Here is a 15209-nt window from a genome sequence, read left to right as displayed (position 1 = left end):
AATGATCCCTAACAAAGCATTAACTTTTCCAGAAACAGCCTAAATAGCATAAGAGCCATGAGGGTCTTCCTCAACAATCTAGATGATGGTGTGAAGGGAAACTCATTAAATTTGCAGATGACACCAAAGTAGGCAGGACAACAAACATTCCAGAAAATAGAGATGAAATACAGACCATGGAGCAGGTGGCACTGGGACCTTTACCTGCTGTGTGAGGCGACAGCAGGCCCGAGTGGGCTGTCGATGGGCTGCCAGGCGAGCGGAGCATTAGCGGGAGGAGACCAGGGCCGGCTGGCAGCCCTTCACCAGGAGAAAGATGAAATGGGCAAAGTGCAGCCAGGCTCAGAGCTGCACTCAGCACGCCACAAATCTCAAAAACAACAGAGAAAAGTGGGGGGGGGGGAGCAGTGTCAAGACGAGGTCCCTGAAGTACCCAGAGCTTCCTTGCATGGCAGCCACAGTTCCCAAGGGTAAGTCCATTCTCTGTGCAGGGACGGTTGCTGCTGCTGTGGCAGTTGGAACAGCAGCGGGGATGAGTAGTGGTGTGGTGGCTTCCCTCGTGCTGTTCTCGAGCCCCAGTGAGTGAGTTCCCTGCGCATGCCCAGAGCAAGCAGTTGTAGTGTTTTTTTGGGATTTAAGTATCCCCTGTATACTTTTTGAAACATCTCGGATTTTTCTGCACAACTGGGGAGCACCCCAAGTGTGCAGGAATATCCGTTGACCCTCCACATCCCTCATATTTGCGGAAATAAGTATCCGCACTTAGGGGGCATGTTGGGAATTAGATATATAGATGACTGAGTCTGAAAGAGCAAATAGCTAAAGGCCATACAGAGGCTGAGCAGGAATTTGAACCCAAGTTCCTAGGACACAGTCCAATGCTTTTTCCAACCACAAGGTTGGAAAGTGTCAGCTCAGTCCTACCTACAGAGAGCCACCAGTTTGCCTAATATTCACAGATACCCTTCTGGCAATGAAAAGGCTTCTTTTAGCACTACCAGCCTTCTGCTTAGAGCTGGCTTCAGGAAGCTGTCAGCAAGAAAGGGACAGGCAGGAGAAGAAGCGGTGGTTTTTATATGCCACTTTTCGCTATCTTAAGGAATCTCAAAGTGGCTTAAAATCAATGTTCCTTTCCTCTCTCCACAACAAGCACCTTGTAGGTGGGGCTGAGAGAGTGCTGATAGAACTGTGATTGGCCCAAGGTCATCCAGCAGGCTTCACATGGAAGAGTGGGGGAATCAAACTTGGTTCTCCAGATTAGAGTCTGCCACTTTTAACCACTACACCATGCTGGCTCTCAGACAGGGCATTGGCCTTGACTTGCTGGCAGTAGTGGAATAAGGGGAGGGGTTTTTTGGCACCCCATCCTGTATTCAGATGGTTCTCTACATGCACCATACTTCTGGGATTTATTATCTGATCACACCAATACTTATGTTAGACACCAGAGGGCAGCATTGCATTTCTTAACCATATACTGAGTGCAGGGCTGATGCGGCACTAACTACACCTATCTATACACCCCCCCCCAACGCCCCAACTTCTGACTGGGATAAAAAAAAGGGGGAGCTTTGATGCTCAAAAGGTTATACCCCTACAATCTTGTTAGTCTCTAAGGAGCTACTGGACTGCACCAGTGAAAGCATTTGACAAAGAAAATACAAAAACAAAGTAAAGAGTAATGTTCTTCTCTAGATTAAAAGCTGCACAAGATGCTGTAACCGGAGGTGTCAAACCCATTTGTTATGAGAGCCAGACCTGACGTAAATGGAACCTTGTCCGGCTAGGCTGATAGAACTGTGATTCCCCCTCCACCACCTCATCCCAACAACAATAACAACAACCCTGAAAGGTGGTCCAGGCTGTGTGACCAGACCCAGGTGACCCAGACAACAGGGTCCTGGCTCAGGAGAAGGGAGGGTCTGAACCTGGCTCTCCCAGTTCCCCCCACTGCCATGTCTCATCCCTTCCGCATTTCCCACAGAAGCAGCAGGACTGAGGAGCCTGACGGAGAGGCTGTTTCCAAAACCTCCAAGGGGTGCTTTTTTCCTCCCATGACCCCTTTCCTCCCAGCCCCACAGCTGTTAAGATGTGCAGCAGCAACAGCAGTGCCCCTTTCCCCCTTCACTCCTCCACTCACTTCCGAGGCTGAGATGTCTTTCCCCTCAGAGCAGCATGTACAAGATAGCCCAGTTGCCTCCCAATCTATGTGCCAGTCCTCCTCGTCCTCTTTCCCCTGCCGGCCCCACCCCTTCATCAGCAACCTGCTGCTCCACAAGCCCACTCTCGCCAACCCCCCCTCACGGTCACCGTTCGGTGCGGTGGTGGCAGTGCCACCTGCTCAGCTCCGCCCCTCCATGTAGTGCCTTTGCCAGTCCTCATTGAGCTGTGGTTGGAGGACGCGGGAGAGGAAGAAACACCCCACCTCCTCTTTCTCCACATTCACTGCCATTCCCCCCATGCTATTTTACCTCAGCCTCATAGTCCAGCCCCCTAGCAATGTCTTTTCTATTCCTTGACGGATTTGACCACACACACCTCACCACATGCACCTGCTCACCCACTCCCTCCCAAGCAGCCTCCCTCTCACCAGTTGCTTGTGGGCCGCATAAAAGGCCTAAACAGGTCAGTTCTGGCCCCTGGGCCAAATGTTTGACACTCCTGCAAAGGAAACCAGTTCCTCAATCAACTACAGACCACCACAGTTGCTGGAATGTTACTGTCGATGCAAATAACAAAAATACCATATGGTTCCAGGGAAAATGTACACGTTACTCAAAGGTATTTATCTATAAGAGAACAGGTAACAAGTTAGGACTTAGGTGGATATCTCCAATTAAAAGGAACAGGTAGGAGACCTGAGCCTTAGAGAGCCACTCTCAGGCAGAGAAGATGCTACTGATCCTGACAGACAAATGAGCTGACTCCATGAAGGTATATTTTTGGAAGAAAAGCAGGTGCCATCCTTGACTTGGCAAAAGAGAAGGAAACCACTCTTCTGGTGATCTGGCAGCTGACCAGCCAGAAATAAATACAAGAGTAGTCCAAGCCTCTTCCATTTCCCTCTTGCGGAGCAGAGCCCTTCATATTGATTTTAGCATCTAGTATGTCATGCTTCTAACGGCAAAGAGAGCCCGATCCCTCCCGTTCTGCCCCCTACTCGCATTCTGTTCCCAAACGCCAGCACTCAGAAGTAAGAACAGGCAACTTGAAAGGCGGGAGCTGGAGCAGGGGGAAAGTATGTCTTTTCGCTTTTCATCTCATCCCTGCACAAGGCCTGATTTAATTTTTTTATTTTTTATTTTATTTCAAAGCTGAACACAGCTTTGTGCTAAGGAAGGGGAGAGGGTAATTTTCACCCTTCAGCACTAGGGCTAGCAATCTGACCACGGCTAATATCTTCCCTCTCCATTCCTTCTGGAGTCGGTTGCCACACACCGGTCTCACATCACACTCATTGTCAGTATTACAAACCTGGGGTAAGCGGCTGATGGCAATGCCTTCTGGGAGCTAGGGGCACTGTGTTGTCACCGTAGAGCAATCTGAGGGGAGGCCTCCTGCCACAGCACTCCTAGAAGAAAACGCTGATGGAAGAGGAGGAGGAGGAGGCCCATGGGGAGGTTAGGGGCAGAGTGTGGACTCTGTAACAGATGCCTTTGAACTGGTCAGTGAGCTCGTGAACTGGGGTATGGCCAGGAGACGGATGTTGTCTGGTCTAGACTAACTGGACTGCTGATGCAGCTTTTGCTTCCTGCATGAAGAGAAGTTCTTTTCACCTGTTGATGCTACCACACTGATGTAGGGTTGCCAACTCAAGGCCGGGAAATTTCTAAAGACTTGGAGAGGAGCCAGAGAAGGGCTCACTCAGGCTGTGCAGTCTTGGTTTCATAAAGTTTATTGCATTGGCTCAAAGCCTTAGGAAGTAACACTGAAAATAGTTTTGGTTTATTAAATCAGTCCAAGCATTAACTGCCTATTTGCGGAGGATTAATTCAGTGTGTGTGTGTGTGAGAGAGAACTGTCAGCATTATGCAGCTTGTTTTCACTGTTTTTAATTTTCAGATTTTTTAAAATTTTCAAATTATTAGTGTAAGATTAGCACAGATTAGTAGTATCAGATAAGGAGTATAGTAGTGTAAAATTCCTCTGCTCTACCAGGCACCACTGCCTATAAAAAATTTTTTTACATGTAATTTTATTGAGCTTGTTAAAACAAGGGCTAATAACAGCATGTCTATAGCACATTTCCAGTGTTTTAAGAGTTTCACGTACATTAGTAATGTTTCCTATAATTTCTGGTGGGTAGCCATGTTGGTCTGCAGCAGAAGAGCGAGATTCGAGCCCAGTAGGGCCTGAAAGACCAACAAGATTTTACAGGGTATAAACTTCCCAGAGTCAAAGCTCCCTTCAGAGTTCTGAATCTCAAAAGCTTATAGCCTGGAAATCATGTTGGTCTTTAAGATCCTACCGCACTCAAATCTCGCTCTTCCTATAATGTCGGCCTGAATTACTACAGGTGGGGGTAGGGATGGCAGCCTCCAGGTGAGACCTGCTGATCCCCGGGAATTGCAGCGGATCTCCAGACTACAGAGATCAGTTTCCCCAGAAAAACTGGATGCTTTGGAGAGTGAACTCTTTGGCATTGTGCCCCATTGAAGTCCCTTTCCTACCCAGGGTCCATCCCCAAATATCCAGGGGTTTCCCAGCCTTGATCTAACAGCCCTACTCCCAGGGGTCATCTTGTAGAAAAAGAGGTGCAGGAGCTCATTAGCATAACTTATTTGCATATGCCACACCCCCTGACGTCACCGGAAGTGTGTCAGAAGGCAACACCCACCGCTCAGGCTCCACTGGATTGTTTTGGATTGCTAGCTATTGGGGGGGGGAGCGCGTGCAGATCTGTCCTCGCAGAGGAGGGAGAGCTTGTACCTGAATAAAATTTGGTCTTAAAGGTGCCACTGGTCTGTTTTGGTCTTGGGGGGGGGGGCTCTGCAATTTACCTGGCTGCTTCTTGCTCTGACTGAGGGCTGCTGGGAGCAGGGGGTGGGGCCTGTTGCATGTGCCCCCCCCCCCGGGCACTTTACTGCCGGAGCTCCGCTCCTGTGCGCTCCTGCAGGAAATGACCCCTGCCTACTCCCCATCCCCTGCTGATGGCCACGGAAGACTTGGTAACCCTAAATGGGGGGTGGGTAAGGGAATGGCAGCTTGCCTAAAGCGAGCAAGCGAGTTTGCATCAGAAGCAAGGTTGAGACTACTTTATGAGACTACTTTACACTCAGTTAGGCTGTTGGTGGTGTTGTAGCTGTAGCTATGATATCACTAACCTTTTCTTACTGAGTTTGTAAGCTAACCAAGAGTTCAAACACTTTTCAATCATCAAGGAACTCTGTTTGCTTAAAGTTACTTTAATTTTCGACAGTTAATTGAAGCAGTTACAGAAAAGTTAGATTAATTGCTTTTTAACAGAGGTTAAAAGTTGAGATTGGCCTTCTTATCTTACTATATCAGATGTAACATGTTACATATGCACAAGCTGATTGGCTTATTTGAACTTGTATTGATTATCTTATATTTAGTTACGAACCAGTCACTTATCTAGGTAATAATCACATGGTTATGATAGAATAGATTTAGAAAAAGATTGTTATTTTTCTATAAATATGCACTGCTGCGATAAGAACATAAGAGAAGCCAATGTTGGATCAGGCCAATGGCCCATCCAGTCCAACACTCTCTCACACAGTGGCCAAAAACACCAGGTGCCATCAGGAGGTCCAGCAGTACGGCCAGGACACTAGAAGCCCTCCCACTGTTGACCCCCCCCAAGCACCAAGAATACACAGCATCACTTGCCCCGGATTCCCTATCTATACCTTGAGGCTAATAGCCACCGATGGACCTCTGCTCCATATGCTTATCTAATTCCCTCTTGAAGCCGTCCATGCTTGTAGCCGCCACCACCACCTCCTGTGGCAGTGAATTCCATGTGTTAATCACTCTTTGGGTGAAGAAGTACTTCCTTTTATCTGTTCTAACCCGACTGCTCAGCAATTTCATGGACTGCCCATGAGTTCTTGTATTGTGAGAAAGGGAGAAAAGTACCTCTTTCTCTACCTGCTCTATGCCATGCATAATCTTATAAACCTCAATCATGTCTCCCTCAGCCGTTGTTTCTCCAAGCTAAAGAGTCCCAAGCGTTTTAACCTTTCTTCATATGGAAACCGTTCCAACCAACCCTTTTATCATTCTAGTTGCTCTTTTCTGCACGTTTTCCAAAGCTATAATATCCTTTTTAAGGTGTGGTGACCAGAACTGTACACAGTATTCCAAATGACGTTGCACCATATGGACATTATGATATTAGATGATCTGTTTTCAATACCCTTCCTAATAATCCCCAGCATTGGCCTTTTTAATTGCAGTTTATTGCAGTCACACACTTTTCAGTCAACATTTTCAGTAAGTTATCTACTACGACTCCAAGATCTCTCTCTTAGTCAGTCTCTGCCAGTTCGGACCCCATCAATGTGTATTTATAGTTAGGATTTTTGGCTCCAATGTGCATCACCTTGCACTTGGCCACATTGATCCCCATTTGCCACGTTGACGCCCACCCTCGACAGATCCCTTTGGAGTGCCTCACAATACTCCTTGGTTTTCACCACCCTGAACAACTTCGTATCATCTGCAAATTTAGCCACTTCACTGCTTACTCCCAACTCCAAATTCTCTAGATGGAAGTCTCAGAAGAAGGCTAGATCATCTTTCTGGGTGTGTAACTTGGACTTTTTGATAATTCCTAAAAGCAGTAAAACAAAAGCTTTTAAAACCATTACTTGCTATAATGTGATTAAGCAATCCTAGGAACTTTTATAATTTTAGCATTCATCTTCACAGTAATTGTAGGGTTAATTTTTATATGCTTGTATTTTTTCTGTCTTGTTTAATAAAGAGAACAATTTCTTATTTCAGTAAAATAAGATTTTACTGACAGATTTCCTGTCTGGTTTGCAGGTTACAATTTAAAAGACTGAATTCAACCCCTTGCTCTTTTGTAAAAGGTTGGTAATCATCCTTTAATAAATCCTGGAGAACTCTGTTGCTGAACGGTTTACAGAGGCAAAGCCTTTGGAAAGTGTTTAGTTCAGGGCCTCTAATAATCACAGGCATTGAACTAATTTGTTACAAGGGCCAGATCTGACAGGCTGGGCCATATGTGCCATAAAATGTAACGCCAGGTATCAGAGATATAAACTTTATAAAGCACGCAGGCAAACTCAATTAACAATATTATTTTCTGCTCAAAGTACAAACATGCTTAAAATATTAACACATTTACTGTATTTCCTTTATTTAACAATCTTTGATAACTGACACCTTTTTCTCTGAATTATTACTCCAAAATCTGGTGTCAATGTCTGTAATGCAGCAATCTTGAGTATGCTGTCTAGGTTTGTATCTGTAAGCGGAGAACGTACTTCTGATTTACTGACATTTATTACAGAAAAGAGCTGTTCACAGTTATATGTTGTCTCAAACATAGACAGAATTTTAGAAGTAACAGCCTTAAGTTGGGGGTAATTCAGACCCCTAAAATGGTAAAAATTGCTAAGGCCAACTTAAGTACAGCATCACACTGCTCCTCCCCCTACCTGTGATTTGTGGCATCCTTTCATTGGTAGGTGGGGAGCAGTGTGAATGTCCCATTTTGTTGATTGTACTGATTTACTATGTGTAATCCACCTTCAGTATGCCTGCCACCTTAGGGAAACTTTTCCAGTCCACACACACACACACCCAGCACAGGTAACCCCGGGGGTCCTCCTCCCCCTCTGAATATACACTTTCCCACTACACTAGATCAGCAACTTTTTCTCTCTGCAAACCTGGAAACATTTTTGTGTGTGAAGCAGGGTTTCTTCCCCACTTAGAGAGGTCCATCCCAAAACATAAACATATAATATAAACTCCACAAGGAACTGGAGTCACCGCCCTCAACATTTGCTCGACCCACCAGAAAAATCATGAACCCTCCACAGATTCACTAGTAGAGATGTGAAGGCCCGGAAGATTTTTTGGTTTTTTCCGAAAAATTGGAAAAATTGAAAAAAGAAAAGAAAAGAAAAAAATGATTATGGAACGTTTTATTTTAACATGATGAATAAAATATTTTAAGACAAGGTGTTCAAATATTTTCCAAATCATTTCTAAAATATATATACATGGTATCAGATTGATCTAATTTCTGTGCACTGAGGACAAGCAAGTCCTAGTTACAAACTGAACTCTCCAATGCAAGAACAAGATGCATTTCTTCCTTTAGAAGGTGCTATTGTCAGAAGAAAATAAAAAGGTTTCAGTTTTGTTTTTGCATGTGGGTGGGTATTCTGTTTGTAATAATTGTTTGGATACACTATATTTTTAATATGCTAGTTGTGATAATTTCATGCCAAATAAAAATGTCCATAGTCATATTTTATGTTCCTAAAGTAACAGAATGACTTTCAATCTAGAAAAGACAAAAGAAATGCTAATGTAGCATTTTTTCAATTTTTCCGAAAATTTCCGTTTTTTCCCGAAAAAAACCCAGGTTTTTTTCCGAGCTTCAAAATTTCCGGAAATTTTACATCTTTATTCACCAGTCACCTGTCAATGACCAGAACTCCTAACTCAGCCCTTTTCTCCCACCACTTCGGTGTGATTCATCCATACCCATCCACTCTCCTCCAAATCTCAAGTCTGCTCCCCACTGACCACTCCTTTTCTTGCACTTCAGTCCCACTTGGAGACCTGACCTTCCACAAAGACACACATACACCCCATGGTGCTGAGGTTCGAGCATGGGGACTAACAACTGGGAGACCCAGGGTCATAAGCCCCACTCTGACACGGACGTTGCTTTGGGGCAGTCACTCTCTCAGCTTAATGTACCCAGCATAGTTGTTGTGGGAACAAAAATACAGATGGGGAGAATGATACATGTCAATTGCTTTGGGTCCCCATTTGGGGGAAAAAGCAAGGTACAGATGCCTAGAAAAGAAAAATGATGCAACAAAATCCCATTAAGTCTTTAAGGTGGCTCAAGACTCCTGTTTTATCTTTGCCCCCAACTACACCCCTGCTCTTGCATGCCACCCCCCCAAACAAAACACTCAGCATCTTCCCTCACCCCACCAGCTATATTTCTCTTCCCCTCCCACAACTTTCCAAGAGCAGTTCCCATCACACACCCCACTGCATGCACTCCAACCCTTCCCTGCCATACCCCTCCCTCCAGTCCCTTATACCCCACCCCACAGATACACTCTAGCATTCCCATTCCTACACTTCCCCTAATACCTGTTTCAATTAGCAGCTCCCCGCCAACACCAACACCTTCACACATAATGACTTTCTCCCTTCCTTCTTCCTTCTGTCCTCCCAAGGGGCCACTTTTCCAGCATCACGGTGGAGAAAGAGAGAGAGAGGCGGGCAGAGGTGGAGAAGGCAGCTTCTGCTGCTGGAGCAAACAGGGAGGCCCAGCCCACATGGACACTGATGGGGAGGCAGCGACCTCCCCTTCGCCTCTGACAGGAGGAGGAAAGAAGGCAGCAGCCACACACGCATAGCTTGGCCCATCTGAGAGAGAGAGGAAGGGGGGGACCCTCCAGCTAGCCAATGCAGGTCTTTTTGCTGCTCTTGCCTCTGCCGCCACCCTTGCTTGCAGGCCGGAAAACAGACCTGGGCCGGCCGGTTCCAGTCCCGAGGCCGTATGTTTGATACCCCTGCTCTAATTGGATGCAAGACAGAATCTCTCATTACATTGTCTAGTGTTCGTTCTGACCGACAACTCTTTTACGGGATAGCTTTTGTACCTCTAGGATCACAGATCTTTCCCAGGTCTACAACCCAAGATCTTTTTCATTGGGGATGCCAGGGACTGAACCTGGGACCTTCTGAATACAAAGTTTGTGCTCACCATTGGGCTATTACAATGATGGGGACTTCCACATCATAGTAGACCTCAAATATAAAAATAAGATCTTGCCAAGGTACATTTTGGTGCAGACTTGACAAACTTTGTACTTACCTAACACAAAAGTATAACACAACCAGTCCTGACTTTTTTGGGAAGTCATGTTCTAGCACTCTGCGGTCCAACTGAAGCCAGTTCAGATGCCCCCTGAGAAGGGAAAATAAGGGGAAGATTTTAGCTGCAACAGCAACAAAAGACTGCAAGTATGACAAAAAGACTGCAAGTATGACAAAAAGGAGCTGTGGTGGCTCAAGTGGTTAAGATGCTGAACTGCAGGCTGTGGAAGGTCAGTAGTTCAGCAGTTCAAGACCCGAGTCTTCTTAATAATTATGCCCTTTGCCTCTCAGCAATATCAACACCAGTGTAATATCTTATGGAGCTGTAGTGGCTTAAGTGGTTAAGACGCTGAACTGCAGGCTGTGGAAGGTCGGTAGTTCAGCAGTTCGAGACCCAAGTGTGCCGCATGATGGAGTGAGCTCCCGTCTCTAGTTCCAGCTCCTGCCAACCTATCAGTTCGAAAGCAAGAAATTGCAAGTAGATAAATAGGTACCATTTCGGTGGGAAGGTAACAGCGTTCCGTGCACTTTGGTGTTTAGTCGTGCCGGCCACATGACCACAGAAACGTCTTCAGACAGCGCTGGCTCTTCGGCTTTGAAACAAAGATGAGCACTGCAACCCTAGAGTCAGATTCGACTGGCTTTCGAGCAAGGGAACCTTTATCTTTACTATGACAAAGAACCCACAAAGATACTTCTCTTAGGTGACTGAGTAGCGTTTGAGGAATTCATAACATTGAAAAGAGGACAGTGACATCACTTGGCAAACATTCAGAATTAAATGTTGAACATAAAAAGTTCAGCTCATCCGGGTGAATACTAGAGATGTATGTGCAGAAGACAGGGAACCAAAGAGATCAAAGCTTTTGTCTTTTGCTCCAGCCTTTGGGTTGGCTGCATAATTGCAAGCCTGTTGGGTTTTCCATTGAAAGTCGCCTCGTTACTGCTAGGAATTTATACAGGGCCAGTAATATTTCGCTATAGGCAAAAAGAGAGCCAGACAATGCCCTCAGACATTTTATTTGCCACCTAATACACTGGGAATGGCCTTTGAAAGAGTGCCAGCCAAATGGTCTTTCAAAACCTTCTGAAAACACAGCTGCTTCTCCCTCGCACACTTATGCACCCTTTAACACACATGGAGCCAACAGCAGTTACTTTACATTTCCCCTTCTTTGCTATATTGAGACCATTCTGTACTATTTTCTCCTGTAAGGCTGAAAGCAGATGATGGGGGGGGGATTTCTCCCACACCCTCCAAATTGGAAGAAGTGTGTCAGAGGCTGTGTTGAAATTAGGCCCCTGCCTAGTGAGAAACACTGGAGGGGAAGCAAGCATAACATTGTGGAGCATAAGACAGAGGGATAAAGCTGCCTATAAACACATGAAGCCACCTCATACTGTCAGAGGATCAATTCATCTTGCCCAGTATTGCTATGCTGCCTGGCAATGGTACTCCAAGGTCTCTGACCAGAAATGGACTGACCAAGGGTGGACTGGCCCTTAAAGGTATGGTAGTTTCTTGGGGGCCATGGAAGTTCTCTGAATTAGTGCTGTCATCATCAAAGCCCAGATCCAAGCTACACAGCCTCCTGTGGCACCATCAGCACTGCAGGGGCCAATTGTTCCAGGGATATTTTAACACCCCAATCCACCACTGACTCCTAGTCAACCCTTGCTAACTGAGATTGGAAGTGCCAGGGATGGACTGGGATTTTCTGTATGCAAAGCAGGTGGTCTAACCACTGAGCTATGAGCCTTCCACCTCATTAACAGGGGGCTGTATGAAAATTAGCATGGAATTGGACGTTGGTAGCTATTGTACATGAAATGTGCCCTGGCTATATATCTGGGCCCTGGGTAGTCTAGAGAGGGCAGAAATGCAGAGCAATATATGCAGCTCAGGGCCCCAAGGAAGAAAGAACCCACAGCCTTTCCAAATGTAGCTTGCTGTTGTCAACAGGATCACAGAGGCTGGAGGTATCTGAGATGTCTAGTGTAAGTCAGTGACCTGTTGCCTGTGGGGTGTATATTCTTCCCACTGTGCTCCAAAGACATGAGCAATCTGTTTGATCGAAGAGGATATCAGGACAAAAGAAATATGAGCTAGCAATGGTGTCTCTCCCATACCAGCTACAACTCTCTGGAAAACAAATGTCTGCCTTCAGCCTAATCTATTCCTCTACATCTTTACCTCCCAGTTTTGCCAGGTAGAAGTTGTGTTATTTTCCATTTTCTACATATTCTCTGTGAAAGACTCTGAAATGCTTTCTGGACTATGGATCTTGAGGGGCTTCTCACTGATGATTCAAGGCCCATCTTCTCCCACATAAACCTACCTATCTACTCCAGTCATCTTCAGGGGCCCTGCTTCTGGTGCCCCACCATCTGAGGCTAGGCAGGTGGCAACTCGAGAAAGAGCCTTCTTGGTCATACGGCCGAAAATTTGGAACTCCTTCCCTGTGGAGATTTGTCTGTCTCCTTCTACTGTTGTCCTCCACCAATGGGTGAAGACTTTTTTGTTTTGTTTGCCACTCCCCCACTAACTGTTATTGTCCCTCCTCCCTGGTTGTGGTGTTATGTGTGTCTGTGTGTTTATACATTTTCCCTGAATTGTTTAACTATTTTATATGCATTTATATTTTAAATGTTGTTTTCATGACTTGATGATTTCACGTTGAAATGTTTTAACGTTTTTATGTTCACTGTCTTGGAGACCCTGAACTGGGTGGAAAGGCAGCTTAGAATGTTTTAAATTAAAAACAATATTCCATGCTACAAAGAAAGTTGAGCAAAGATGCCAGCGGTATTGCAAATGTTGTGAAAGATCTGCTCTTGCACCAATGGTTGGGCCTACCCTCACCCCAGTCCTGATCCCCCCCCCTTACTCCATTGTGTCTGCTTTTTTTAGTCTAGCGGTGGGAGGATTGTGGGAGGGCAACACTGCAGGAGATTTTTTTTTTAATGCAGCCTTGTGTGCTTACTGGAAGTCCTTACCAGAAGTGGCAAAGGGTAGCTCTAAGAACTGCCAGAAACTCTATGGTAAAATCACAGATTACTAAGAAAAAGGAACTGGACTAAATCTTTGAAGATTTAGATTTGGGGGGGGGGAAACATCTGAACTGATTCACCCACCACTCAAAGCATTTTTTTACCTTCTTGGGGCTCCCTTTTATGGAAGCAGAGAGTGTAGAGACAATGCAGAGATGTCAGAATTGCTGGCTTCAAGCCAGAGAACCACTCTTAAATGTTCACTTAAGTGTAGGTTTGCCAGCCTCCAGGTGGGGCCTGGAGTTCTCCCAGAATTTCAACTGATCTCCAGATCAGTTCCTTTAGGAGGAATGGGAGGTTTGAAGGGAGGACTCTATGGTATCAAATACCTCATGACCTCCCTTCCCACCCCAAACTCAGACCCCTGTAAGCTCCATCTCCAAATCTCCAGGAATTCCCTAAGATGGAGTTGGCAACCCTGGCCAAGTGGAGGTTGCTGAGCCCTGCGTGGAGACAAAGGCCCTTTCTGCATTCTGCTTTTAATCCATGTTCTCCACAGTGTCCTTCAAGCAATTCTGCACTAAAATCAAATTCAACCTTCTTTTTATTCCAGATTTCCCCGCCCCCCCTCCATTTTCAGCCTGCTGTTGCCCCAGGTAATTTGGATGCTATTTTCCTGTGGACTTAAACTGCCTCGACTCTAACACTGAGAAAATCTGGAGTGGCAGGCAAATGGGGAAAGGACCAAAGGTTCCACTGAGCTGCTGAACATTATTAGAGCAACCTCTGCCTTCCAGTGGAGCTCTCCCAGGTCCTAAACAACCTCGGCCTCCTATTTCTATGCCCTCTCTGCTGGCTCCTTTTGATGCAAGATCACTCCTGTTGACACTCAGTCCCCTCCTGGTCTTGCTTAGTGACTTGAGGCAGCTTGCAGCTTGCCAGAATAGGTCTCCACTCCCGCTGAATGAGCTATAGTTGTTAACTGCAGAACCACATGGGATTTATATAAGAACAGCCCCCCCCCACTGCATAGGGGTTTTTTTTTGCGGGGGGTGATAGTTAATGCTGTAAAAGGTTCCTAAAACATGAACATTATTCTTTTTGCTTTTATAGCTTGACAATCTAATTCTGGCCATGCTGCATGAAGTAACGACTCTGTATTACCAAAAGGACCTATTAAGTCACCAACACAAAGGTTGCTCCTATTGATTTTCTATTCAAGTTGTCATGAGACAGTACAAGTAATGAATGGAAATCCTCAGTACAAATCATTTCTAAATAAATTACACCTGCAGAGATTTTCCTCTTGAACTGAAGAATTATTTTCATAGTAGTTTAGGGTTGCTGTGGGCACCAGATTAGCGATTAAGGCACACCGGTCCTAGTCCAGCCCATATCCCAGACTCTGTAAATATCTGGATATTGATCAGTAACTCTAATCAACAGGACATAGCTCTAAAGCTAACAACCTTTGCACAGCCACAGTACCTATGGGCATGTTGTAGACGGTAGTTTGTTAATCAATGTTACAATGTAATCCTTTAAGCAAATCCCCCGAAAGTTATTGTTCTCCTCTGGTTTTCTGAATGTGAACCCTGAACCCCAGCTGTGTGAACTCTCAACCCCAGCACACGGATGGAGGGGAGGGGGGAAGCAGAATGGGCATATAATAAACTGCTGCTGCCTTGAGAGGCAGACTGATTTCTCTACCCTCAAGAGAGTTGTCTCGCGTGATTCTTCATGTGGCGCCCGAAGCAGGGACACTGAGGAACACACCGTGGCTCACCAGCACCTGGAACAGGTCCCTTGAGTGCACTCCTTCGTCCAGCATCTGCTGTGACCCCTTCACTGGTGAGTATGGGGGGTGATTTGACAATCCCTCAGAGAAAGCATGCCGAAGAACTCCATTATTTGCTTCAGAGATCCGGCGGGACCGCATCTCTGCGGCAAGTAAAGAGTTTGTTAGGAGAAATCCATAGGCTATGTCCCTCCTACCCGGAAGAGGGGTCTTTGAGACTCCGGGTTTGGGAAAAAGTGGGGAAGATTTTACATTGTCCCCCAAGAGCTCCTGTAGAGCTGCTTCAGGTCTGGCATCAATGCCGATATGCGGTTGAAACTTTTGCACCCACTCAGCCGAGGACACAGTT

At 45.8% G+C, this 15209-nt stretch overlaps 1 protein-coding gene across 2 annotated transcripts in view; it reads right to left on the bottom strand.

The window, feature by feature from the left end:
* The window catches only part of FRMD4A (FERM domain containing 4A), a 352260-nt gene that overhangs the window by 165830 nt on the left and 171221 nt on the right, over window positions 1-15209 (bottom strand). For both annotated transcript variants that reach the window (XM_015427238.1, XM_015427239.1), the window contains one exon: window positions 10070-10162. In XM_015427238.1, coding sequence (XP_015282724.1) covers window positions 10070-10162 — 93 coding nt within the window. The remainder of the gene's footprint in view (window positions 1-10069; window positions 10163-15209) is intronic.

Source organism: Gekko japonicus, unplaced genomic scaffold (genome assembly GCF_001447785.1).
Source record: "Gekko japonicus isolate JY-2015 unplaced genomic scaffold, Gekko_japonicus_V1.1 scaffold1247, whole genome shotgun sequence".
NCBI lineage: Eukaryota > Metazoa > Chordata > Lepidosauria > Squamata > Gekkonidae > Gekko > Gekko japonicus.
The sequence above is the reverse complement of the archived record's forward strand: the minus strand, read 5'-3'. Positions and strand labels throughout refer to the sequence as shown.